We start from the raw sequence: 26533 nt of genomic DNA, 5'->3' as shown, positions 1-26533 counted from the left end.
ATGATTTTGCTCAATCTTTTGCTGCCATGGGTCTCTCCTCTGCTCCAACTGATCCAAATTGGTATGTTGATTCTGGAGCTTCAATGCATATTACTTCTGATGCAGCCTCTTGCTCTGCTCGATCTGAAGCCTCCATTCCTGATCACATAATGGTGGGTACAGGACAAGTTACTTCTGTTACTGGTAGTGGTAATTTTCTTCTCCCTCACTCTAAATTTCTTCTTAAGAATGTTCTAATAGCCCCATGTTTTAAGAAAAATCTTATTTCTGTTTCCCAACTTCTTCGAGATATTAATTGTCTTGTTGTTTTCCATCGTCATGGGTTCTTTGTTCAGGACATTCCAACAGGGAGGAGACTCCTCGTAGGAACGATTGATGAAGGCCTATTCCGTCTATCGACAACCAGCAACCCCAATCCAATCTCTCTGTTTGCTTCATCTTTCTCTTCTGCTGCTTCAGCTACATCTGATGTCTGGCATCGCCGGTTGGCTCATCCTAGCCTGCAAGTTTTTAATTCAGTAATTAGAAGTAATGCTTTAAAAATTAAAAACTCTGTAATGACTTTAAGTAAGTGTTTAAGTTGTATTTCAGGGAAGCATCATAAACTTCCTTTTTCCTCTGTTCTTCACTTACCCTCTGCTCCTAATGAACTTATTCACTCAGATTTATGGGGTCCATCCCCTGTGTCTTCTTCTTCTAATTATCGATATACTTTGTTGCTTATTGATGATTACACACGCTTTACTTGGCTTTATTTTCTCAAATCAAAATCCGAAGTTAAAACAATTTTTCAAACTTTCAAAACATTTGTTGAAAAGCAGTTCGGTTATCCACTAAAAATTCTTCAGACTGATGGTGGAGGCGAATATGTCAGTAATGACTTCTCTGACTATCTTGTTCAAAATGGCATCCACCATCGTCGTTCTTGTCCCCACACTCCGCAACAGAATGGAGTTGCAGAGCGTAAAATCAGGCATTTAGTGGAGACAGCTCTCTGTCTTCTTCATCATGGTTCGGTCCCTCATAAATTCTGGCCAGAAGCTTTTCAAGCCGCGATTTATACCATTAATCGATTACCAACACCTATTCTAAATGGTTTATCTCCATTCGAGAAATTACTAAATCAAAAACCTAATTATGATTCACTTCGAACATTTGGTTGTCGTTGCTATCCTCTTATTACTCCCTATCGCACCTCCAAGCTTGATTTCAAAACCAAACCCTGTATTTTCCTCGGATATAGTCCCAATCACAAAGGATTTCGATGTCTTGATGAAGCTTCGTCACGAATTTTTATATCTCGTCATGTACTCTTTGATGAAGATGTTTTCCCCTTTTCTCTTCAATCTTCTTCGAATTCAATTTCTCCAAACCCTAATTTCTCTCCTATTTCTTTAGAATGGACGGTCCGACCTGGTTCTCTTCCTTTTATATCTGACCGTCCATCTCATCTGACTCAGCAACGCTTGTCTAACGTGTCTTCCCCTTCACGTCCACCTATTACTATTTTTCCAGCTGTTACGACTTCTCCCTCTTTGAACAGTCCACCTGGCCCTATCATTTCTCCTATTATACCTCTTTCCACCTCATCTCCTCAGGATCACCCGCGTGTTCACACCTCTCCATTGCAAGGACCACCAGGACACGTGCCTATTTCTTCTGATGTTAACCCTTTAACGACTGTCAACGCGTCTTCTTTGCCATCTGGTCTACCACCTTCCCACCTGTCATCTGTCTCTCCTCAACAGATTGGTCCCCCACCACCTTTACCTCCACTTTCCTCTTCTCTGATCAGCGATCCTCCACCATCTTCTGCTGTCCTTCATACTCCTCCTTTACAGAAATCATCCAACTCTCTTCATCCCATGATCACTCGTACTCGTGATGGGACGAGAAAGCCAAAAGTTCTTCTATCTGCAACTCCTTCATCTTCATCTTCTCTTGATGAACCATATACCTTCTCTCAAGCTATGAAGCATGATCACTGGAGACATGCAATGGAGGAGGAGATTCAAGCTCTTAACAAAAATAATACCTGGTCTTTGGTTAAAGCTCCATCAAATGTCAATATAGTGGACTGTAAATGGGTTTTTCGCATTAAACAAAAAGCTGATGGTTCGATTCAGAGATATAAGGCTCGATTGGTGGCTCGTGGCTACACTCAGCAATTTGGTATTGATTATGAGGAAACTTATAGTCCTGTAGTTCGTCCCACAACAATTCGAAGTATTATCTCTCTTGCTATCTCAGGTAATTGGCAAATCAAACAATTAGACGTTAAAAATGCCTTCTTAAATGGTAATCTTCATGAATTAGTTTACATGACTCAACCAAAGGGATTTGAAAATCCTTCTTACCCTAATCATGTATGTCAACTACACAAGGCCATCTATGGCCTGAAACAGGCTCCTCGAGCATGGCATCATCGATTCAGCTCTTGTCTTTTGGGTATGGATTTTAAGCAATCAGTTTCGGATCCCTCTATGTTCTGTTATCGGTCTACAAATGACATTTTGATTTTATTATTATACGTTGATGATATCTTAGTCACTAGTTCCTCTACTTCTCTATTACATAAGTTTATTGCCAATCTCAAATCGAAATTTGAGATGACTGATCTAGGTGACCTAAGTTATTTTTTGGGAATGGAGGCATCTCGATCATCTGACTCTCTCATCCTCACTCAACAAAAGTATACAAATGATTTACTTCATCGTTTTTGTCTATTTGACTCCAAACCAGTGGTCACCCCTGTTATTTCTGGTTCTAAAATGTCTAAATTGGATGGAAAACAATTACAAGACCCTCAGCTTTTTCGAAGTCTAGTTGGGGCATTACAATATCTTACCCTCACTAGGCCAGATATTGCATATGCTGTGAATCAAGTATCGAAGTTCATGAGTAATCCTACATCAACACACTTGATTGCTGCCAAAAGAATCCTTCGATATCTTAAAGGGACTTCTTCTCTTGGTCTTTCTTTCAAAAGAGCTGCAACCCTTCCTATCATTGGTTACTCAGATGCTGATTGGGCTGGCTCACCAGAAGATAGAAGGTCGACAACTGGTTTTGCTATCTTTCTTGGTCCTAATCTGATTGCTTGGGCTTCCAAAACTCAGTCGACAGTTGCGAGATCCTCCACAGAGGCAGAGTACAGAGCTGTTGCTCATGCTACTGCTGAGTTGATTTGGTTAAAGAACTTACTGATTGAATTGGGATTGTCTCCCTCCACTGCTCCAATTGTGTATTGTGATAATATCAGCACTAAAAGAGAAAGAGAAAAAAAACCTCCCAGGTTTCCTCTCCTTTCTCTCTCTCTCTAGAGTTTCTCCCATTAACTTCTCAGATCTCGGTCTTGTTTCTTCCGGCGAAGGGTAATCCCTTCGCCGGATCCCCTTTTCTCCCCTTTTCTCTTCCTCCATTAATAATTTCCAGGGTTATCAAGATGGGTACTACGTACTGATCAAAGTAAAGTACGTTCTACAATTCCCCCTATTTCTCTCTCTAAAAATCACAGAAAGAAGATGAAGATGCACATGAACTTCCATTGGGATAAGAAAGTTACAATCCTGATCGATTCATGGAGGACAAATTCATGGACAATTACATATTGTCACTACTTGCTTGTCTCTTCATCTCAATTTTCTAACAATATATGGAAGAAAGATGTCTCAGATTCAAGAACATCGCCAAAGGAAAATCTATTAATCCAAATTCTTCTTCTAGTCTTTTAATGCCCGTGACGGCGGCCATGGGGCAATGGGTGGTTGCATTGGCGGCGATTCCTATGTGGTGGTGGTGGTGGTTATCCGGAGATGACGGCGATTCTCTGGCATTGAAGACGGTTTTCCGATGATGAAAAAAGTTTTTTCCAGTGAAGACGACGGTTTTTCCGGTGAAGACTAGGGTGGTCATTTTAGTACTAGTATTGTAACATTGGTGGTGTTTTTTTCCTGTTATTTTGTTGACCTATAGGGTCTTTTCATCCGTGATCTTTAGGATCCTTTCATTTTTCTTCTTTCTTCTTTCGTCAGTGTCTAGTCCAATTTCTCTCACTTCATGAGGCACTTTGCATTCGAAATTCTGAGAATTTACTTATGTAACTCTCATGTTGCTGAACCGAGAGAAATAAGAATTATCCATGTAATTAGTGATTTAATCACTTATAAATGATATATGGTATCAGTGGTTTAAAAAAAAAAAAAAAAAATAATATCAGCACTACTTATCTAACAGTTAACCCTCTCTATCATTCCAAAACAAAACATACAGCAATCGACTTTCATTTTGTTAGAGAACAGGTGAAACATGGTGCTTTGAAGGTTCATTACATACCAGGGGACTCTCAGATAGCCGACATTTTCACCAAAGGGTTATCTTCTACAAGGTTTCAGGAACTCAAGTTCAAGCTCTCTCTTGTTCCTTCTCGTTCGGCTTGAGGGGGGCTGTTAATGTAGATAATATGGATTACATTTACTTTGCATTTATCTTATTGTTAGGGTCATTTGTGTAATCTCTATATACTCTCTTTTATCTATAAATACAAACATACCCTATTCATTAGGGTATCTTGAGCTGAAACCTTTACATTTACATCTATTGACCATATCCACACAAACCTACACATTCACATAAATTCATAAACCTTGTGCACAAACCTATATATCACAAAAAAGTGTGACCACAAAATTTGATTCTATGCTTCATCCACTCATTCACACAAAAATTAATTTTAAAATTAATAAATCTATAAATAATAATTTGTTCATAAATATTAAAGTATCTTAACATTAAAAACTAATCTCTATCAATATTCTAAATAGCTTAGTGTTGTTAAAAAAAAATGTTAAATTTACGACCATGACTTGGAGAATGACATTTTGTATCGGGATACTCAAAATTTTGTGTGAAAAATCTTAGATGAACCCTACCACTATCTCTCTTTATATCTTTCCATTGTTCTGACAAAACAAGAAGCGTGCCCTTACTAGTAACCCGCATGGAGAGTTTTAAGATTTCAAGTTAAACTCCACTCCTCTGCTGCAACAATTAGAAGAGAGAAACTGAGAAAGTTATAGAGTAACATCGAGAATTTTAGGGTTTCACATGAGGCCCTTTCCCTTCGTCTAAGACGAAGAAAGATTCCGACAAACTAAATTCTCTATTCGCTGAAATAGTGAGTGAGAGAGAAGGAGAGAAATAGAGAGAGAGGGAGAAAAAAATGGTGGCCAGCCAATAGAGATAAATGATAAGTATGCATGCAGGTTATGAATATAATTTGTAGATGTAATTAGATTTTTTATTTTTAATTTTGAATAATTTACAAAAAATTGTAGCAATAGTGCTAAGGACGCTTAAATTTGAAAAATTAATGTTAGGGGCATAAGAAGTTAAATGAAACTAGCCTTTGGGACATCTCACTTTTTTTTTTACCAAGGGGAGAGTTACTTAATGTTAATTGTTATTTGACGTTAACTTTTGGATAAAGTTAGTCAAAATTGGTTCATGCCCCAAACTCAAAAAAATAACATCTTCATGCTCTAGAGTCTAGACTCATCACTTTGTAATTATTTATGCCCCTATTACGAAATAACTCTAAATTTAATCCCACACCAAAAAGATGGAGTGATAGATTATCTCGGTTTCCTACATCCAAATTGTTTCTAACTAAAACAAATGATTTTTCAACATTAAAATATGTCAGAATTTTGAGTAAACAGTTTTTAAGATCTATTCATGTTAATTAGATAAAATTCCTATACAACAACAACAAAATACCCATAAAATAAGCTTAGATAAAATAGAACACCACCAAAATGATAGTTTTTTCTCTTAATAGTTTTCCTTCTTTCTTTATTAACAACATTTTGAAGTGTTGATTTGGTAATGGGAAACTGAAACGTGTGGAAGTGAGTTGCAATCTTGGATCGAAAGGGGTTAGAGTGGTTGGGAAAATAATTCTTGAATTTCCATTCATTTGGAAGGATTTTTATTTGATCAATATAATAAGTGTGACTAATTCTATTGTCCCAAGGGAGTTCTTCTTTTGTCCTAAGGAAGTTACTAAGAAGTCTAAGAACACCCTTTTTGTGTGCCTTACGACTTCTTTCTTTATTTTTCTTTTTATTTTTCTTGTCGAAAACATTCTTTATTCTGTATGTGAGTACTTCCTAATAGCTATCACAATCTTTTACTTCGAATAAACAATGACCCACTTGAGGTCTTGAGTCAGTGTGGCAGTGCATCCACTTCGACAATCTTAAGACTACATGATCAAGATTCATTAGAATAGAAATCCATAAGTCGTTATTTTGTATTAATAATAGTAGAAATAATGAATTTATGCATGTGTTTAGGACGATTTATGGGAATTATGGGTAGAGGTGTCAATGAGATGATTCTGGTTAGGGTATCTTACTGTCTAGAACCCGAATGACCTAACTAAAACATAATTAACATAAATTAAGTAATTGAGACATTAAAATTTGCAAAAAAAAAAGAACAAATAATCACTTGTTGAAGTAGAGAACCCGACCGAGTACTTGTCGGATATACTCAATTGGTATTGAAGCTTATAGGTTTCAATATAGTCGGGTACTTATTCTGGTTTTCAACAAAAAAAGTAATACTTATTCTGGTATGAAATGAAGATCCAGAACCGGTATAAACCATCTCAATTCTAGTTCAGTTCCGGATAGATAAGTACTCATTAACATTCATGATAATGAACACATTTCATCCTCCCGATACCAATTGATGTCTGGTGTATGATTGTCTATTGCATTAATATAATCTTATATTTTCAGAAAAAGAAAGAAATATAAAGCGCATCTAGCAGATAGGTTAGCTTAGTTGGTAAAAAAGACTATCGATGGAGTTTATCGAGACATGTTTCTACTTGAGAGGGCTGATTTTATTTCAATATCAATACAGATTCACCATCTAAACCTACTTGTGTTTCTTCTTGGTAAGTCAACAAGGAAGCCAATTCTTCTTTTTCGCATCCATTTTTTGGTTTATTTGAAAATCTCAATGTACTTCACATTTTGTAAAAAGGGTTATTTCCCGATTGGCCCCCTAAAGTGCGACCAGTTCCGCGCACTACAGGAGGAAACCTTGCGTAGGCTCAGTGTTACATGTAAAAGAACCCTAGGACTACTATTAGTTGTCTCCCCTGAGTCTATCCTGTTACTTGGCTATGAAGAAATAAAAATAAAAATAAAAATAAAAATAAAAATAAAAATAAAAATAAAAATCCATCAATTTATTTTCCTGCAATTACAAATCCAGATGGTACATCACACGAAATTACAACATCTCAATTTTATTCGTATCTTGTTGATAAAAAAAGGTTTCACTCCTATTACTTTACAAGGATATCAAAAAAATGTTTGAACAGAGAGCTCCTTCGTGTTTACAACAACATTTCAGTATGCCAGAAAATTCTTGATTTTGAAAAACAAACACCCATCAGAAAAGGCAAACAACCCGATATTTAGTGCATTTGTAGGTACTTCTCGACGATGTCAAATCCGCAGAGCCCCTTGATGACAGACATGGTTGCAGGGACTTCCAAGTCAAATGTTGAATAAGATGATGCATCGTCCGGTTCTGACCCACTCCAGGAGAGAAGCTGTTTTCTTGCTGCTTTAATGGCATCTCGAGTTGCACAGTGAACTGAAGAAGCCATAAGTAGTGGTGGTTCACCTGAAGCTGGTAGAGAAGAAGAAGAAATAACACCAAAAGTCAGCTCAAGCAAGCAGAAACTGGGAACTACGTGATCCTAGGTGGAAGACTTCCAATAATGCAGACGTATTTGGGTTGTAAACCAAAAATTTAAAAATAGGCTTGTTACAAAAATTGATTGTTTATGAGAACTACTGTTGAAATTTATCTGTGGTCTAGTACCCTTGACCGTTCCTCTCATTCGATATAATCCCGGATTTAGCCTATACCCAGCACCACACAGCCTACTTCGACATGGTAGTTGGTACTGGGTTTTGTCTCAGCCTGCCCTAAACCACCCCAGGCTACCCAAATGCCGAGCCCACTAAGAAGTTCTAGCCAAATCTTTAAGATACAGAGCTATCTGCAACCGTGTCCTGGGAGGTCTTCTTAACAATGTAAGATTCAGAGAGACGCTCTAATGTGCTTTTACAAGACATATTGTGACTTACACTGATGCATACTGCATATTATCACGACTTGGGGATTTACCTTTGGAAGAGAGAACACGGTTCTGATGATGTCCACTGTTCAGAATCTCGACATTGAACTTTCTAGGAATGGTGTCAATTGTTGGAATCTTGTAATTCCATGTTCCATCAGATACCACCAATCCTTCTGAGTTCGTCAGGTACTCTTCCATCATAAAAAAACCAATACCTTGAACAAAAGCACCTTCAATCTATACAGAGAAAAACTGCTTTTAGATCGTACAAGTGTGTTGAGAATAATCATTAAATTGATCTAATCTTAATGATCCCTAGTCTCGGACTCTTAAACAAGCCTGATTTTAGATCGTATAACAAGCGTCACGAATTGCCACATCAAATAAATGTCGAGGAACCTATCAATTAAGTTTGATAAAATTAGTTCCAATCATATTGTTCATGAAAAACTCGGCCAAACATCGAGGGTCAAAACTGGGGAGAGGAAAGTAAGAATGTTTCAGATCAAGAAGTGGGACGAGTTTGTAGTAAGAGTGTCATTAAGCAAACCTGTCCAAGATCAACAGCAGGATTCAGGCTCTGCCCACAGTCATAGACAATATCTGTTTGCAATATCGTGCTTGCTCCTGTTATAAGATCAATCTCCACCTGCATGTTCATAATTACAGCTTAGCATACTGTGTGTAACTTAGCCGCGCCAAACCATATAATATATATAAAATATACATGTACATAGATGGACTCAATCAGTTCATAAATCTATATCATGGAGTCACATTACTATCCTCCGAGCAATTGACTAATTAAAATTAGTGTCCAATTTAAACCCGACAACTGATTATAAGTACAGATAAGATAATGGAAACTTAATGTTCAATCAATCTATTCTCATAATGTAAGAACTCCATACATTCTTAATGTAAAACGGAAGTAGTTGTATGTTTTCTATTGTAACGTGCAATCCTGTCGTACAACTCTGCGTAGGTTTCGATCATCTATTGTAACATAGGCGACAGGCATTAAAGTTGGGGTTTTGGTATTAGACCACTGCCAAAACTATGGAGGGGAACGACGGTCGATCTGGTGATAGGAAAACATAGTACGGGCATCTGCTGGGGTACCTGGTTTTCCGCTCACACGAATAATATGACTAGTTTGCATATACTAGATCACTATTAAAACAAGCAATAACTCATATATTAGTATAAAATATACTTATTTGAGTGACACCAAATTAATTATTGTTACTCAGGAAGACAATAAATCAGAAAAGTGGGGGCGTCAAGGTGAGGATATAGTCATCACCACCACCATCTGACGATACTGACAACAAAATTTCTACTTTGAACTAGTACAGCATACCAATCAGTAAAAAGAGTAATTCACCTCACTCACGGCAGCGCCGTAATTTAGATAACGCATTGAACTAAAATCAGGTACGTAGTAAGCACTTGCAGATAAGTTGACAGATTGGGCGTGTGCCTGAAAGGAAGAAAAAAATTAATGTGAGAATGTAGAATTAATGAACATTTGAAAGAAAATTCATCCAGATCCTATCATTATATTCTACAGTCTACACATTGAGTTTTGAAATGCGAGCGCTGAACAGTAGAAAACTTACTTCCACCACCCTTTTTCTAATAAAGGGCGTGGTATACTCTGGTCTAGGTTGATCATCCACATGGGAGACATCATGCTAGCGTAAACGTAAACTAGGTATAAGAATAATTAACGTGTTAAATAATAATAAGCAAAAGTGTAAAGGAAGTAGCATCCCTAAATGTTTAGGATTTCCACCCTTAAAACACAGGACATTCAATTCTACAGATCATTGGTAGTTTGAGCCAAAACGAGGCCTGACCGCCTGAGTTCTTCGTAGTGGACTTGGCCAACTGCACCTCATACATATAAAGAACAGAGCCTTCCTGATCTATAGATATTGTAGTATTAAAGATAATCACCTGGACAATTAAGCTATCCCATGAAACTGGTCCCATCTGCTCTTGCAACCTCTCCTTGAGTTTTGTTAGTCTTTCGACCAAGGTATTACAGCAAAGACGAACTGCTTCACAACTTGACTCCGAGGTTGTGCTCCCTGCAGTAAACCCTCCTTGCACTAAGCTTAAGGTATCAGCCTGAATGACTCGTACACGCTCTGAGAGGTCTGAACTTCCGTCACACTCAACAGGACTGAGAGCAAATGCCGTCATCTGTTTTACCTTTGTCCATAGTCCTTGCCCTAACTCAATCCCTCCAACCTCAACGACCACCGAACCGTCATTTAGAATGCTCACTTTACCTGGAGTTGATCTCAGCATCACTTCATGAAAGATGGGTACCCGAGAAATTCCTCTCTTCCTCCATTTATTGCAGCTATTAAATTGTTTTACTGCTTCTACCCTTAGGTGGAAATTTGAAGATTTGGCCAACTTATCTAAAACCAAAGGCATAGTATACTCAAGAGGTTCTCCAGCACTATGTTCATAAAACAACTTGAGGCTCTCATATGTATGTATATTTCTTTCCCTGACAGAATCAACTTCAATGGAGAGAAAAGACGCAACATGCTCAACCACAGCTTCTGCAATATAGGATGCCTGTACTTCTCCTGGTGCTCTCATGGCTGACTTACTTGTTAGGTTTGTCTTACACAACTTTATATCAAAAGATAAAGCTCCCCAATTATACTTCTTCAGTGCCCCTAACATGTTATTGGGGATGATCGGGCTTATATCTTCGTAAATTCCCGCATTAATAAGTATATCGAGGTGTAGTGCTGTGATTCTTCCATCAGATTTGAAACCAACACTATACTTTATTTTCATAGGGTGTCTTCCTCCTGCCATTATCATATCAATCTTGCGGTTGACATAAACTCGGACAGGACGACGTAATTTTTGTGCAGCAACTGCACATGCTGCAGCAACCTATAAAACAGATTATAACTTTTTAAGCTCTTTGATTATGATACAATTTTTCACAGGCATAGTCATGAACACAATATCCTAAACTTCGGTCCCACTGAAAAGATATTATTTGAGTTAGTGTAGGAACAATTTATATAATTATAGAAATTTTGGAAATATTTATGCAAGTCAGGAAATGATGGAAATATAAACTTTTATTCTAGGGAGGTCAACTTACGAAGAAGACAGTCTTCCCGAAAGGGTCATACTTAGGAGTTAGAATCCTATCATATGGGCTCCACATTTAAGTGCAAAAAAGTATAAATAGAGCATGTTTTTTTTCTTATTATGCAAAAGCCAAGAGGTGTTATTTTTGTTTGGGGGATAGCTAGAATATCATTTTTTACTTCGGAAATGCCACATTTGTGGTTCTGCAAGCAAGACTTTAGTGGAGGATGCTATCAGTGACATGACAAAACAAGGAATGGGTGATGGCTACAGATTAAGTACATCACGCACAACAAAAAGAAGTTACAAGGATTTATCATGTTCTAATCAGAAACAATTTGCTCCTAAAAATAAAATCTCTATCAAATATGAAGGGAAACTGTAAGTGGACCATAATTATTTGTTGAACTGAAACCAAAATAATTCACTCATTCCAGTGGAAACATGTCAAAATTTAGTATGACGCACAAATTAACAAATCTGAACTTTGCGAAATTATATCGATAAAAATGAATAATTTTTAATTTTTACTTGAAAAGGTTCTCAGAGGAGAAAAAAAGGGAACTTAGAACAAAATGAAGAGAGGAAAACTCACAGGCATGGCTTTTAATGCCTTTCCACCAAATCCTCCTCCAACTCTTCTTGTAATAACACGGACGTTATGGTCCGGAACACCAAGACATCTAGCAATTACAATTTGTGCATACTCAGGGCACTGACTTGAACTGTAAACTACCATGCAGTTGTCTTCATCTGGTACAGCAAGGGCAGTTTGCGTCTCCATGTAGAAATAATACTGAGAACCAAGTTTAATCTGAAAATAACAATAAGAAAACCCTTTAATCAGGATTTCATGGTTTAGAAATTTGATAGGTTAAGCTTTCTAAGATGCTATAAGATTCATATGTGAATCTTGAAGGGGTTGTTAAAAATCCCATGTATCCGAAAACTAAAATCCAGAGGACCAGAATTATACAAATGCTTTCTGAACTTGAAAATCCCAATCATCTAATTGGATGAGTTTCTATTTTATTTGGACCCAGCCTTCAAGTCCAATCGTGTTTATAACACAGCTTTTAATTCGTAGCAGATATGAGAAATTAGTTTATGAATAGCACCTCTGCTGAGAGAATTTTGTGATCTGCTTCATCCATTCCTTTCGTGAAATCTCCAACATGTTTCGGGTTAAGGAATGGAGGGAGCTCAAAGAAACTTGACCTTTCAACAGCTTCTTCTACTGATAAAATTGGCGATTCAAGATTTTCAGTGTCATACTCAACAACTGCACCTTCAGCTGCCATATCTGCATGTTTCTGTGTATCTGCAACCTATAGCAGTCATTTCCAAAACTTACAATAGGAAAACAAGTATGAAGTTGATAATTTACACAATGGAGAAACACTGTAACAATAGAAAATATTTTTTCCTTTGTAATAAAAAAAATAACCTACCAATAAGCCGAGTATCTGGCCCGCGAATTGCGTCACCCCATCAGCAAATAAAGGTTCAGTGCCAAACACTGTCTTACTTCCGATGTTCTGTCCCCCTTTAGGAATATCTTCAACGGAAATAACTGTAACAACTCCGGATGGATGTGACGGGGGCATAAAGTCCATACTCTTTACCCGTGCCAAGGGCTTCTTGCTGTACACAAATGCTCCATAAAGACAGTCCTTGGGAGAAGGAATGTCATCAACATATATAGCCTCACCTGCATAATATGATTTTGGGGTCATTTGTGCAGGTAACTCCATAAATTAATACAGTATAATTTTTTAGCCTTGAGGTGTAAATTGAAGACAAGCAACTTGGAAAAGTAAAGGGAAACGGATAAACAATAAAAAATTAAGTACGTATTAAATTTCTGTGTTGATATAAATCTCAGACCAGCTAATAAGAGAAAGGCTAATGTGGAAATAACAACAAGCTCGTATAAATGGTTGAAATATTATGCAAACTATAGGTTATTATCTATTTCCCTCACCTAATCTATTTTATAATTTGAGTATTTATTTGCAGTCCGTTTTTAGCTTTGTTGTTTTTTCCCGTAAACTTTGGGTGACCCGAAATGAATACGCTCCTAAATGTTGAACTTTTGGAACCCTTTTTATCCAATTTTCAATCGAAATATATTGTTCATTGAAATACTTAATTATCTGTCACTTCTGTGAAAAAATATGCAAGGCAGATCTGTAAGTTATAATTCTGGTCGGGAAGTCGAAACTACAATTAGCTAGGCCACGTTAATGAAAATATGTGACATTAAATGCCACATGAGTAATATACAGGGAAGTTAATACTATACCATAAGGTGAGAAATGTATAAGTATACAATCCATTATACTAAACTAAGAAAGTGAGAAAAAACAAGGAACATTCAACTAAAAGAGTTTCTGAAGTGATTTATAACGAACCTGAAGCTTGGATCTCGGCTCCAGCTTTTTTAGCAGGTTCACCCACTGGAGGATACTCCCTGCTAACTTCCATTACTTGTCTCCCCGAAGATAGCGAAACTGGCTTTGTTTTTTGAGAACACTGATCGAAACTAATATCGAGTTTAGACGTGTGAAACTCGGCGTTATTAATATCTCGTATCAAGTCATCACTAGGGTCTGCTGTATTAACTTCAACAAGAGGGTTAAGGAAATGAAAAAGAAAACCAACAGCTAAGCTTGACCGGAAAGCAGGACTGGGAATGGCCCCTTCAGGTATTATTGTCGCTCTAAGTAACTTAATGGCCTCAAATAGCAGATCTTTACTAAGAGATTCCCCAGTTAAAAGTTCTTCAACCTTTGTTGCCCTTATTGCATGTTTTGTCCCATAAGCACCAAAAGCCAACTGAAGTTTGTCGAACGCAATACCAGATGTTTTAGAGCTAGAAACCTGAGCCAGGAAAGCAGCATTAAGATACGCCAACGCATTACCGAGGGGTCGAGGTGCAGCTCGGTATGTCTCGAACATCAATCCAGTTTTAGTTTGGGAAGAAAAACTTCTATGTGGGCCCCAATCAGGGATTTTTATACTTAGGAGTACAGTTGTAGTATCATCAGGAGGACTCTCCAAAAATTTCTCCAATGTAAGCTTTATATGATCTGAGCCTTTAAGTATGTCAACTGATGAACCTGCAGCAAGAAGTATAGTAGCAATATCAGAGGGAAACCGGTTCCTCTGTGCCATTATCAAATTTCCCCCCAAACTAGCGGTGTTCCGGATAAACTTCGACGCAACCTTGTTCATATGATCAGCAATTTTCTTGAATACTAGATTTTCTGGTGTCTGATAACCATCTTTTCTCTCTTCATTCAAAGCTTGGATAACATTTGAGATTGTGACAGCTGCTCCAATTTCAATCCCAGTGCTATCACTTCTAATCGCTGAAAGCTCAGGAATATGTTTTAGATCAATGTACTTGTCATAATGGTTCAGCTCCTTATAATAGCCTGTACTTGTATTACCAACAACTAGTTTAACTGCGGTGCTGTTTTCAGATCCAATGGATTTCAGAAGGCTCTTAAGTTCCTCAACACTAACCGGACTGTACCAATAATGCTCATTTGAGTCCAATATGGTTTTAGACTTAACTTCCTTCTTTAAGAACTCGGGGAAGGTGCAAATCTCATTTTTAGGAGAATAGAAGGGTAATTTACTTACTTTCTCCTCTGAACTGTCGTCTTTCTTCCAAAAGGAATTCAGACCTAAATCTTCCATATCAACATCAGCTGCAAAACTTTTGCAGGCATCAGCTATTGGTCGATAACCTGTGCACCTACAAAGGTTTCCCGAAATAGCCTTCTCAGCTTCAGATACCGTGAGCTTTGAAAATCCAGGAGGCGGACTGCCATCTTTAGCTTTCTCAGCATTGAGAAGATCAGAAAAGAGAGACATACACATGCCTGGAGTACAGAAGCCACACTGAGAAGCATGAAAACCAGCAATTCTTTTGTGGATAGGGTGAAACCCATCTTTGATGTTTCCAAGGCCTTCAGTATTCGTAATTGAACATCCATTGATACTACATAGAAGAGTCAAGCATGAGCTAACTGTAAAATCCTCAACTTTTTCAAGTAGCGGGTCGTATTTGGAGAGTAAAACGACACAAGCTCCGCAGCCGCCTGCAATTGAAAAAAAAAAGAACTTTAGATGACCAAATTGTAGAAACCAAAATACTGCTTGTCTTTTACTCTCCAAGTTCAGGATTCAGTCACTGTAAGAAATTGAACCCTATTAACAACACTAATACAACAAAAGAGAAAAATCTTATTAGTACAGTTAGAAAGTTGCTACGGGACTAGGTGTGTGTGCGGTTAGGTGGTCCCACATTGCTTGGGAGAGTGTCTGCAGCTTGGGTTGTAGATATGTGGTCAAGCTTAATAAGTATCGAAGTCTCAAAGTGTGGAACAAAACCTCATACCAAGCCAGGTGGTGGCTGAGTGAGGACATAATCGACATGTGGGGGGGTCCCAACTCCCAACGTCACCGGGAAAGCGTTTTGCTCCAGTACGTGGCACCGGTACTGTTACGTGGTACGCTACCATGTAAGTATCCGATATGCTAGGAGTATACCTCTTTGGTGCACTATTTTTGGTTCCGGTATGTTTTGGGCTATTTCCATAGACAATATATAGTCTCGATGATGCATATATATTAGTTAAACATACTCTTAGATTCTATCTCGATAAAATCTGATAGTTTTAACTAGTTAACTAGGAAATCGCGTAATTAATTACTCAAGTAGATGAGCTTATAGATTTTTACAAAGATATTAGGTTAATTTAAGCCGAAAATTAACCAAGTAGATGAGCTTATAGATTTTTCCCCTCTTATCATCAATAATTCGACTATCAACATTAAATCAAAAACTTGAAGTGCTTATTTCATCCCTTGTGTTTCAATATGATGTGCCTTGTTTTATCATATCTACAGAAGTGAGAGATTAGTAAACCCCAAACCCTAATTAATGAAACCCACCGTGACAAGTGTAACTAAAGAGTAAAAATTAAGAGGGGAAAAGGGAGTAGTAATTACCCTCTCCACAGCTAAGCTTGGTTCCTTTATAACGAGTTTGAGTCCGTAAGAATTCAAGAACAGTAGTTGAAGGATCGATTGTTGAAAGCTGAAATATCTCACCATTAATGGCGAAAACAAGGTTATTATTATTATCATCTTCACTGCTTCCTCCCATTTCTGATAAACCAGCTGGGTAGTGATAACATTATAGGAGTGGCTTAGAATTAATAAAATCGAGAGGAACATGATTCAGTTGACTTGAATACAGATTTGGAAAGTCCAAATTTTTTTGAATAAATTATTCTTTTGTTCCGAATTTGTTGTTTGTGTGGATAGTAGCGGTGGAAGTTGGGAGCAAATTTGAATACGACACCGAGGAGAGAGAGAGAGAGAAGCTGATTCTAGACAGAGAAAGGAAGAGGTTGTTGATATCAGTGATAGTACTTGCCAGCTGCTACTAAGGGCATCTCCTTTTATAAAAAGGCACCTATAAATTTATGGTGTGTTTGGTTGCAGGATTCCTAAGTAGGATTCCTATCAAAAGTGAGATTTGGTAGGAATCATGAATCCTTGGTCTGTTTGGCTACCAAAAATCCTAGGACATAATTCCAAAATTTGTATTGGACCAAAATCCCACCCTATCCCCTAGGATTTGCTAGGAATTTGGATTAATAAACATAAATTTCAAACTTAAAATCAACAAAAATTTATTTCCTTTCAACAAAATAATTAATTTTTCAAAAATCATTATTTTTTTTCAAAATTTTTTTTTTTCAAAAATCATTATTTTTCTTAAAAAATCATTATTTTAAAATCATTATTTTAAAAAAAAATATTATTTTCTAAAAAAAATCATTATTTTTTTTAAAAAAATCAGTATTTTTTTAATAATAATTATTTTTTCAAAAATCATTATTTTTTCAAAAATCACTATTTTTTTCAAAAATCATTATTTTTGAAGAATATTGATTTTGAAAAATAATTATTTTGTAGAAGGAATAACTATTTTTTGAAAAAAAATAATGATTTGGAAAAAAAATAATTTTTTTCGAAAAAATAATGATCTTGAAAAAAATAATATTTTTAAAATAATTATTTCGTAGAAAGAAATAACTATTTTTGAAATTTTCGTGAAAAAAATAGGTTTCATAAAATTTCAGTTACCGGAAAAAAATAGGTTTCATGAAATTTCAGTTACTCAGAGACAATATTTGGATAAGATTTTGTTTTTGGATATTATTCATGAATTTGAATGATATTATTTTAATTAGAATCTTATTTTGTAAGAATCCAAATATAATAGACAAACAAACCAAAGGAATTTAAATCAAGAATCCTAGAATTCTTATTGGTTACCAAACAAACCAAAAGAAACCATTTGGATTCATGAATCCGTGGAATCATGAATCCCAAGGACTCATGAATCCGTGGATTCATGAATCCTGCAACCAAACACACCATTAAGTTATTCGGTTTCCTGTCCCTTAATAAAAAAATTTTTGCTTAAAAGAAAACATATATTACTAACACAAGATTATTATTGATCTATTGAGAACCGAGAGTGATGATTTGGGTTTTTTGAGGAGAGAGACTGTCTGCAGTGACGTCATCCAAGGGTGATTTTTCCTCTTTCCTTTCTACCATAACCCTAGTTTTTCATCTCCATCCAACAAAAATCTTTCACCTTGATCATCAATCTTCACTAAAAAACACATAAATCTTTGATTTTAGTTGTTGAATAACTAGTAGTAACATTAATTTGGGTAGAGAGACTCTTGTTAGGGGATTCTTTCCTTTCCTGTTCAACCAAAATCTTCAACCGAGCACTGGAGCCATCACCACCTATTGGTTGGTTCCTTTCTAACTTTCAATCCAACCCTATTAACCTTACCCAAAGCTTAGTGTGTTCTACTCTAGGGGAAGAATTTCGTTCGGATTAATCACCGTCGCCGACATCTAATGGATTCGAGAGAGCAGTAAAGTAGATCAATCGAATAGGCAAGAAAGGGTATCATCGGATGACTATTCCCAAGCTCACGATCTCTAGACGACATCAAGGAAGTAATTCCTTTCATATATTTCGGACATCAGGGAAGTCAATCGGTACATCTCTACTATCTCTATTTTCATTCGATTTGTTCCTTGTTCCCATAGTTAATATCTGCTCTAATCTGAAATTATTGCTCATCTTCCATCTTGCATGGCTGTCTCTATGAGGGAAACCCTAACCCTAAAGACTATAACCTCACTTTTGGTTAGTTAATTAGCTTATTGCATTTCTCTCCATGGATGCTGAATCTCTGATATAGATTACTAGGTTGTTTGTATTTTGTTCATATAAATTTTTTTTTAAAAAAAAAAAAAAAAAAAAAAAAAAAAAAAAAAAAAAAAACAATAATAATATATATATATATATATAGGTTTATAGTTTTAGGTTGGTTTTGTTCTCTTTGGTTTTTTTCTCTCTTGATCTCTGTCTTTTGGTTTTCTATAATATAAAATATCAAGTAATATATATATATATATATATATATATATATATATATATATATACTTATGTAGTTAGTATCTTTCATCTTAGGTGGTTTTTATCTCTTCTGGTTTTCTTATATCTTAGGTTTATTATCTCCTTTAGTTTCTCTTATCGATCTAAGAGCTTTATTGTAGCATCAGTATAGTCATTAGTTTAGCTAGTTACTTATTCACTTTGGTTTTTATTTCCTTTTCAGTAGGCTTTCCTCCTTTAATCTTATAGTGAGGACTTAAGTTGGATCATTTGTCACTAGTTTCTTAGAGGTAGGGGAGGGATTAGTTCGGGGACTGCCTACAAATAAATAGCCTTTTTGATTCCTCGGGCCCTAATGCAGAGCCCACCAAATCAGAGCCCCACTATCCTTAGTTGGAATGTTAGAGGGATAGCCCAATTCCTAACCAAAAAGCATCTGTTGAATTTAATTAATAGATATAACCCGGACATAATTTTCCTAGCGGAAACTAAGAATAGAGCCAACTTAATTAATAAGAACATAAAGCTTCAAAAATGCTATAGTAGTCACTTTGTTGATCCCATCAATAAAGCGGGAGGACTTGTAATGTACTGGAAACACCATTTAAACACTACCATTTCATACTCTGATAATAATGTGATACATGCTAATATCGTCAACTCGAACAATAGTTTTAACACCTTCATTACGGGGTTTTACGGCTGCCCTTATCACAAGAATAAACTGAAACCTTGGAAAACTCTTACCAACCTTAAAGTAGACAAGAATATGCCTTGGACGGTCATAGGAGACTTTAATAGTGTCTTAGATAAAGAGGAGAAAAAAGGTGGCTCCTCAGCCACAAATTCTCACTTAGCTAGGATCCTTTCTATCATCAATCAGCTGGAACTGACAGATATGGGATTCCAGGGGAGTCCGTACACATGGAGTAACAAGCAATTTGGTGAGAAACTGATCCAAGAAAGACTAGATAGAGCTCTCTCTAACTTTCATTGGCTCCAGACTTACCAATTAGCTAGTATTACTCATCTAGATTCTGTGGGATCGGATCACCTTCCCATCCTTCTGGCTGATAATAATAATATACATAGTAAGACTAAACCCTTTAAATTCATCCGTACTTGGATGAATCATCCAGATTGCCATGATTTTATTGCGGAGAAATGGAGTGTCAATCAGGATATTCAAGGGAAGCTGAAGAAGTTAAGTAAGCACTTAACAGTTTGGAATAAAAAGGTTTTCGGTAATATAGATAGTAATATTAAGAGTCTGACCGAAAGAATCAACAATTGTAGCAATAGAGAGGAGCTAACAAGGTTGAATGAGCAGCTGGAACAATTGTTCCTAAACCAAGAAAATATCTGGAAAGAAAAATCCAGAAATAACTTTATTACGGTGGGTGACAAGAATACCAAATTCTTTCATTCACAGGCCATTCAGCGAAATCGCCATAATAAGATTAGGGCTATTAAAGATAGCAATGGAGACTGGCAGGAGAATATGGATCATATTCAAGATATTTTTACCACACATCTTTTAGATATTAATACTTCTGATCACACTACTACTGCACCTAACATTCTCAATCTTTTTCACCCGACTATCTCCACACAACAAAATAATAAACTTAATGCCATACCTGATGAATATGAGATTAATAATGCTATTAAGGGTCTTAAGAGAGAAGCGGCTCCGGGCCCCGATGGTTACCCTCCTTTTTTCTTTCAAACCAATTGGGATACTGTCAGCCCTGATATCCATCAACTGATTCATAATTTTTTCCTCTCCGCCTCTCTTCCTGGTGAAGCCAATCACACACACACATCTGTCTTATCCCGAAAACGGCTACACCACAGATCCCGGCGGACTACAGGCCTATTAGTCTTCTGAATACTACTTATAAGATCATCACAAAAATTCTAGCTGATAGGTTCAAAGATACTCTTAACGGCATTATTACTCCGGTTCAGGCGGCTTATCTACCGGGTAGACAAATTTCAGATAATATTATCATTGGACAGGAAATTATACATTCCATGAAAAAGATGAAAGGAGCGACAGGATACTTTGGTTTGAAACTAGATATGTCCAAAGCTTTCGATAGAATTGAGTGGAATTTTTTAACAAACATTATGAGGAAGCTAGGATATTCGGAGCATTGGATTAGGATGATTAATACGTGCCTCACCACCTCCTCTATGGCAGTGCTGATAAATGGTCACCCCGGGCGCACCTTTTATCCGACCAGAGGTATTAGACAAGGTGACCCCCTTTCCCCTTTCCTCTTTATTTTAGCCATGGAAGGTCTGAGTAGAATGTTAGCAGCTAATCAGAACCTAGATACTTTTAAGGGGTTCCCTACTAATAATACTGACCTTACCATTTCACATCTTCTGTTCGCTGATGATTGCATTATCTTCGGTCGAAACTCCTTGGATAACATTCACATACTTAAAAGCATTCTTAAGACTTTCTGTGACTCTTCAGGTCAGATGATTAATTATAAGAAGTCCAATATTTTCTACTCTAAAAACTCTCATCCGAAGTTTAAGCGTATTATTATGCGCGCTCTTAAAGTTAAAAACGCGTCTCCTTCAGATAAATATTTAGGGGCGCAACTCTTTATCGGAGCTAACAAAAATAATGCTTTTAAGGATATCCTAGAGCAGATTAAGAATAAACTAGAGAAATGGAATTTTTCATTCCTTTCTCAAGCTGGGCGCACTATTGTTATATCGACAATAGCAGCCGCCGTACCCCGATACCAAATGCAATGCTTTGCCATTCCTAGAGGCATCAGCAAAAGCATTACGACTATTCAAAAGTCGTTCTGGTGGGGTAAGTCTAAAGGCATCTGTACGAAATCGTGGTCGTCCATTTGCCTTCCTAAAGCCTTGGGAGGGTTGGGTATACATCGTACTGAGCTAGACAACTCAGCAATGCTCAGTAAATTAGCCTGGAGGCTTAAGGCGGAACCTAATGCTATGTGGGTTCGGTTTCTGAAAGCTAAGTATTTTCCTTGTACAGAGTCCCCAGGTCCTGTAAAACCCCATCACTCTTGGCTTTGGAAGACAATCAGTAAACAGCTATATCTGATAGAAGATTTAACAACTTGGGAGGTCCATAATGGTAATCAGATTAATATTTGGTCAGATAATTGGATCCCAGATAATATACCTACGCAAAACACAAATAGCGAAAGTCATATAACGAAGGTGGCACAGTTAATTAATAACAATAGATGGGATGACGAGACCCTCAATAATATCTTTGATCACCAGACACAAAACCTTATCAAATCAATCCCTATTTGTACGGTAGGAGAAGACCAGCGGATGTGGAAGCTAACAAAATCGGGTAAATTCACAGTTAAATCCATGTATAATTACCTTTGCACTAGTATGAATTCCCCCACAATTTTTAATCCTAATTGGAAATTTATTTGGAATCTCCCTAATGTTCCTAGAATTCAAGTCTTTATATGGAAGATATGTACTAAAGCCCTCCCAGTTAGGAAGAGAATCGGGAAATTTATTAATAATAATCTACTTTGCCCAAATTGTAATGAGATTGAATCTATAGAGCACGCACTCTTACATTGTCCTCTAGCAAAGAATATTTGGTTCTATTTTAATATTATCTCAGAAAATATTGTGAATTTGACAGAATGGATCTTTTCTTGGGAACACACCCCTCAATTTTGCGACGCAGCTTATCAAAACCTTCTATCCACTATTCTGTGGATAATATGGAAAACTAGATGTGATCATTGTTTTCAATACGAAATTAATGACCTCTCCCATATTATCAAAATGATTTATAACTTTCCAAAAAAGGTGTTATTATATAATAACAAGAACAAACCCATACAAACTAAATGGAATCCTCCAGAATATTCATGGTTGAAAATTAATGTAGATGCATCTTTCATTAATGTGAATGAAATAACAGGTACTAGTTTAATTATTCATGACGCTGGAGCAAATTTCATAGAAGCGCATACGTCTATATCCAGGAACAGGAATAGTGAAGAAGGCGAGGCTGTCGCTATTCTAAATGGCCTTCTCTGGGCGGCGGAACATAACTATAAAGATATCATCATAGAAAGTGATAACATTAATATCATCAGACATATCCAGAATTCCAAGCATGAGGTTCAATGGCAATCGCGAGTTCACATCAAGAAAATCCATGAAATCAAAAACCAGATAAATAGAGTGAAATTTAATTACATTAACAGGAAATTTAATATGCCAGCGGACAAGCTCGCGAAGCGAGCGAGGAAGAAGAATAAATCTGAATCTTGGAATAGAATTCCTTTCTTTTTAGTTCCTTTGTACTGTAATAACACTTTAATTTCTTAATATGATTAGAACCTCTTAACAAAAAAAAAAAAAAACACAAGATTATTATTACAATATCTATTATACAAAACAGATCAATGTGACTAAGACACAATTAATTACAATGTGACTAAGACACAATTAATTACATAAAATATGACTAGGACACATTAATCTGACTTGGCAGTGTGACTAGGACCACCACACTACAAAAACAAATCCACCCATCCATTCTCTTTTTCAATACTTGAATCTGACTGTCCATGCTATAATGACCGTTTGGCTACCAAACCGTCCATTTTCCTTTTACCTCTCACGACTTTACTCTCCTTTTTCTCTCTGCAACAGACTCAATGTAACAGAGTCTCATCATCTTCAATCGTTTGTCTCTCCCCCTTGTCTGTCATGTGTTTGCCAACATTGAAGGTAAGATTGGCTTTTATCTCATCAAATTGTTGGTTCTGGTCTAGGTTTTCTTTTTTACTATCATCTATATCTATTATACAAAACAGATCAATGTGACTAAGACACAATTAATTACAATGTGACTAAGACACAATTAATTACATAAAATATGACTAGGACACATTAATCTGACTTGGCAGTGTGACTAGGACCACCACACTACAAAAACAAATCCACCCATCCATTCTCTTTTTCAATACTTGAATCTGACTGTCCATGCTATAATGACCGTTTGGCTACCAAACCGTCCATTTTCCTTTTACCTCTCACGACTTTACTCTCCTTTTTCTCTCTGCAACAGACTCAATGTAACAGAGTCTCATCATCTTCAGTCGTTTGTCTCTCCCCCTTGTCTGTCATGTGTTTGCCAACATTGAAGGTAAGATTGGCTTTTATCTCATCAAATTGTTGGTTCTGGTCTAAGTTTTCTTTTTTACTATTATCTATGGAATTGAATATACAAATTAAATCCAAGAGTTCAGTGGGTTGATTTTGTTCGAAGCAGAAATCAATGTCTTAAGGGCTCAATCAATTATGGTGAATAATCCCAGAACTCCTTAACTCTGGTTTATATATTTATCTGATAAAAACTATATGTACTTCAAATTAGAATTAATCTGTTTAGATTAGAATCTAATTTGTTTAGTTTTTCATGTTTATTTGATTTCATTGTTTGCAATCTAGAAAAAATAAATTTTCATGTTTGAAAATTTAAAATATCTAAGGATTGTCAAAATTATTTGCAAACAAACTCTCAAGTTTCTTCTTTTCTCATTTCCCATGAGAAAGAACAGATCTTCAACTTCAATTCATGTCTCAGTATTAATTTTCTACAGGTTAATTAGATTCTGACCACTAAAGTTTATCTGTGCACAAAATGTTTGAGAGAATGTTTCATAGAGGTTTCAAGTATCAATTGTTTTGGTTATTCCCTTTTTAATTTCCTTTTTACTTCTGTAATTGTTTTTGTTTTTCTTATAAAAAGTTTATGAAAAGAAGGTAGGAAAAAGTCTTTGCATCAAGCAGTTCGTGAAATTGAAATATGTTACTTTTGAGTGATTTTTAAGTGTTATATATGTAGTTCAAATATCACAAATTCACATAATTTGATGTAACCCTTTAATCTCCTAACCTACATTTAATACTTTCATTTACAAAACTCTTTAGTTTCCTACACCTCTCTCCATGATCTCTCCCCTCATCATCCAGGTTTTACCTTAAGCTCAGGATTATAAAGTAACTACAACCCTTGGAAAATCCTCTACAACTTACAATCTCTTAAAATCGTCTCTTCTTCATGTCTGTAACTTACCATTGTAAGTCGATTGATTGTTGTGTTGAAGGATTGATTAGGTGTTTCAGTTACTAATAAATTCTCATGTGAATGCTTTGGATGGGAATGATGAAACTTTCAATGATCAAGAGAATTAATTTTTGCTTCATAGGGTGGAATTTCATGAATCTGATTTTCTATCTTAATATCAAGATGATAATGTACAACTTGAGAGAATCGTTGGATGTATACCTTAGGTAATCTGATGTTTTAACTATTGAAATGTTTGAGTCATTTTATCTCTCTTACTTTTATTATTGTTTATATGTTTTAACTCTTTTGTTATTGTTTTCTATATAGATTCTTGACCCAAAATGTAGAAGCCATGCAAAGATGATTACTGAAAATGCTAAGTGAGTATTTCTTTTTAATTTATTAAGCACCTATTGCCCTCTTCATTTAAATAAAATATTTGCTCATATCTCAATTTCAAATTCTGATTGTAGTACTCAAAGGATGAATATTTTGATACTGTTAAGGATTCACAGGTTCTTAATTGTAACTTTCTAGATGCCTTTCATGTTTGTTTTCCAATAATCTCTCACACTAAGAAGATGAGATATGATCATACTTTTTCGTTGGAGTTTAAACACGTTCGACATAGTATGTGAAACGGGAACTGTGATCTCTTTCAGATTGGGTACCTTCAGTATTGCAAGAACCAGAGATTAACGAGGTGGCACATTTGGGAATACACTCTATTAAATGGTGCTTCTGAAAACACAAAAACCGGATAAAGTCAGGGAGTGGTAAGCCAATTAACCTTGCTTATATGCTTGTTTCAAAATTAAACCCACCGCCCCTCTATAACTCTATCAGTGCCATTTCACAGTGGAACATGATATGAGCTGCAAGTTCTGCTACAACCTAATTGGACAACACAAAATCGCACAATACTTTCTGCATCTTTACAATATGTTATATTAGAGTCAACGAGATACTAGCCTAACAAAATCTTTTAGATTTGAGAACCGTCATATACAAACGTAAATATTAACATTATAATAATATATTTCTTCAATGTGGCCAAAAATTGACTGTTTCAATCAACAAACGTGTATTTTTTTACTGCCACGTGTTTATTAATTATTCTAAAAGTAGTATTCTTTCCACTTATAATATTGTTCTTGTCCAAAAAATTTATCATCTTTATGGTCAATAATGTTCTTCTGCATTTGGATACCTCGGGGAAATGTAACTTAAATGAAATGACACATCTTACCTCCTTGAAGTCCGTCGTTACCTTCCTTTCTCGTCCTTCACAATCAATGGGCGTCGTTAGAGAGGAATCGAAATCGATTTCATTCAAGTGCTCATCCAGGGTTACTTACATTTCTAATTCCATTCCTCGACATACAAATAGGAAGCTTCCTCCGATTCCAGCCGATTGAGGTATTTTTCTTCCTCTTTACTTCTTTAATTTGATTATGGTCTTGATGAAAATGTTACCCCAACTCACTGCATCTTTCTATGTATCCAACACTCTGGTCATGCCGATAAAGCTCTTGTTGATGTCAGTACCAACTAAGGTTCATCCGCATTTTCTTTTACTGTTCCCATTACGCATCTCAAA

General features: G+C 36.2%; 1 protein-coding gene and 1 long non-coding RNA gene across 3 annotated transcripts in view; one reads left to right on the top strand and one right to left on the bottom strand.

Moving 5' to 3' along the window:
- Window positions 1–7243: 7243 nt before the first annotated feature.
- The window catches only part of LOC147558751 (indole-3-acetaldehyde oxidase-like), a 102883-nt gene continuing 83593 nt past the window's right edge, over window positions 7244–26533 (bottom strand). The window contains exons 1-10 of one of the 2 annotated variants that reach the window (XM_086660448.1): window positions 16331–16752; window positions 13720–15417; window positions 12757–13016; window positions 12424–12633; window positions 11901–12119; window positions 10133–11098; window positions 9558–9653; window positions 8721–8819; window positions 8218–8407; window positions 7244–7713 (exon numbers count right to left, since the gene is read on the bottom strand). In XM_086660448.1, coding sequence (XP_086516574.1) covers window positions 7496–7713; window positions 8218–8407; window positions 8721–8819; window positions 9558–9653; window positions 10133–11098; window positions 11901–12119; window positions 12424–12633; window positions 12757–13016; window positions 13720–15417; window positions 16331–16487 — 4113 coding nt within the window. In that variant the 5' untranslated portion in view covers window positions 16488–16752 and the 3' untranslated portion in view covers window positions 7244–7495. Of the gene's footprint in view, window positions 7714–8217; window positions 8408–8720; window positions 8820–9557; window positions 9654–10132; window positions 11099–11900; window positions 12120–12423; window positions 12634–12756; window positions 13017–13719; window positions 15418–16330; window positions 16753–26533 lie in introns of those variants that run through there. The other variant, XM_086660447.1, reaches the window with a different exon arrangement.
- On the top strand, window positions 25080–25942 carry LOC147558759 (uncharacterized). Its single transcript, XR_015233539.1, has 3 exons — window positions 25080–25157; window positions 25261–25313; window positions 25596–25942. It is a non-coding gene; the product is annotated as an uncharacterized LOC147558759 (long non-coding RNA).

This window comes from Eschscholzia californica, unplaced genomic scaffold (assembly GCF_041429995.1).
Source record: "Eschscholzia californica isolate CP2 unplaced genomic scaffold, dmEscCali1.0.p SCAF_2, whole genome shotgun sequence".
NCBI classification, from domain to species: domain Eukaryota; kingdom Viridiplantae; phylum Streptophyta; class Magnoliopsida; order Ranunculales; family Papaveraceae; genus Eschscholzia; species Eschscholzia californica.
This window is presented reverse-complemented; position numbering and strand designations above follow the sequence as displayed.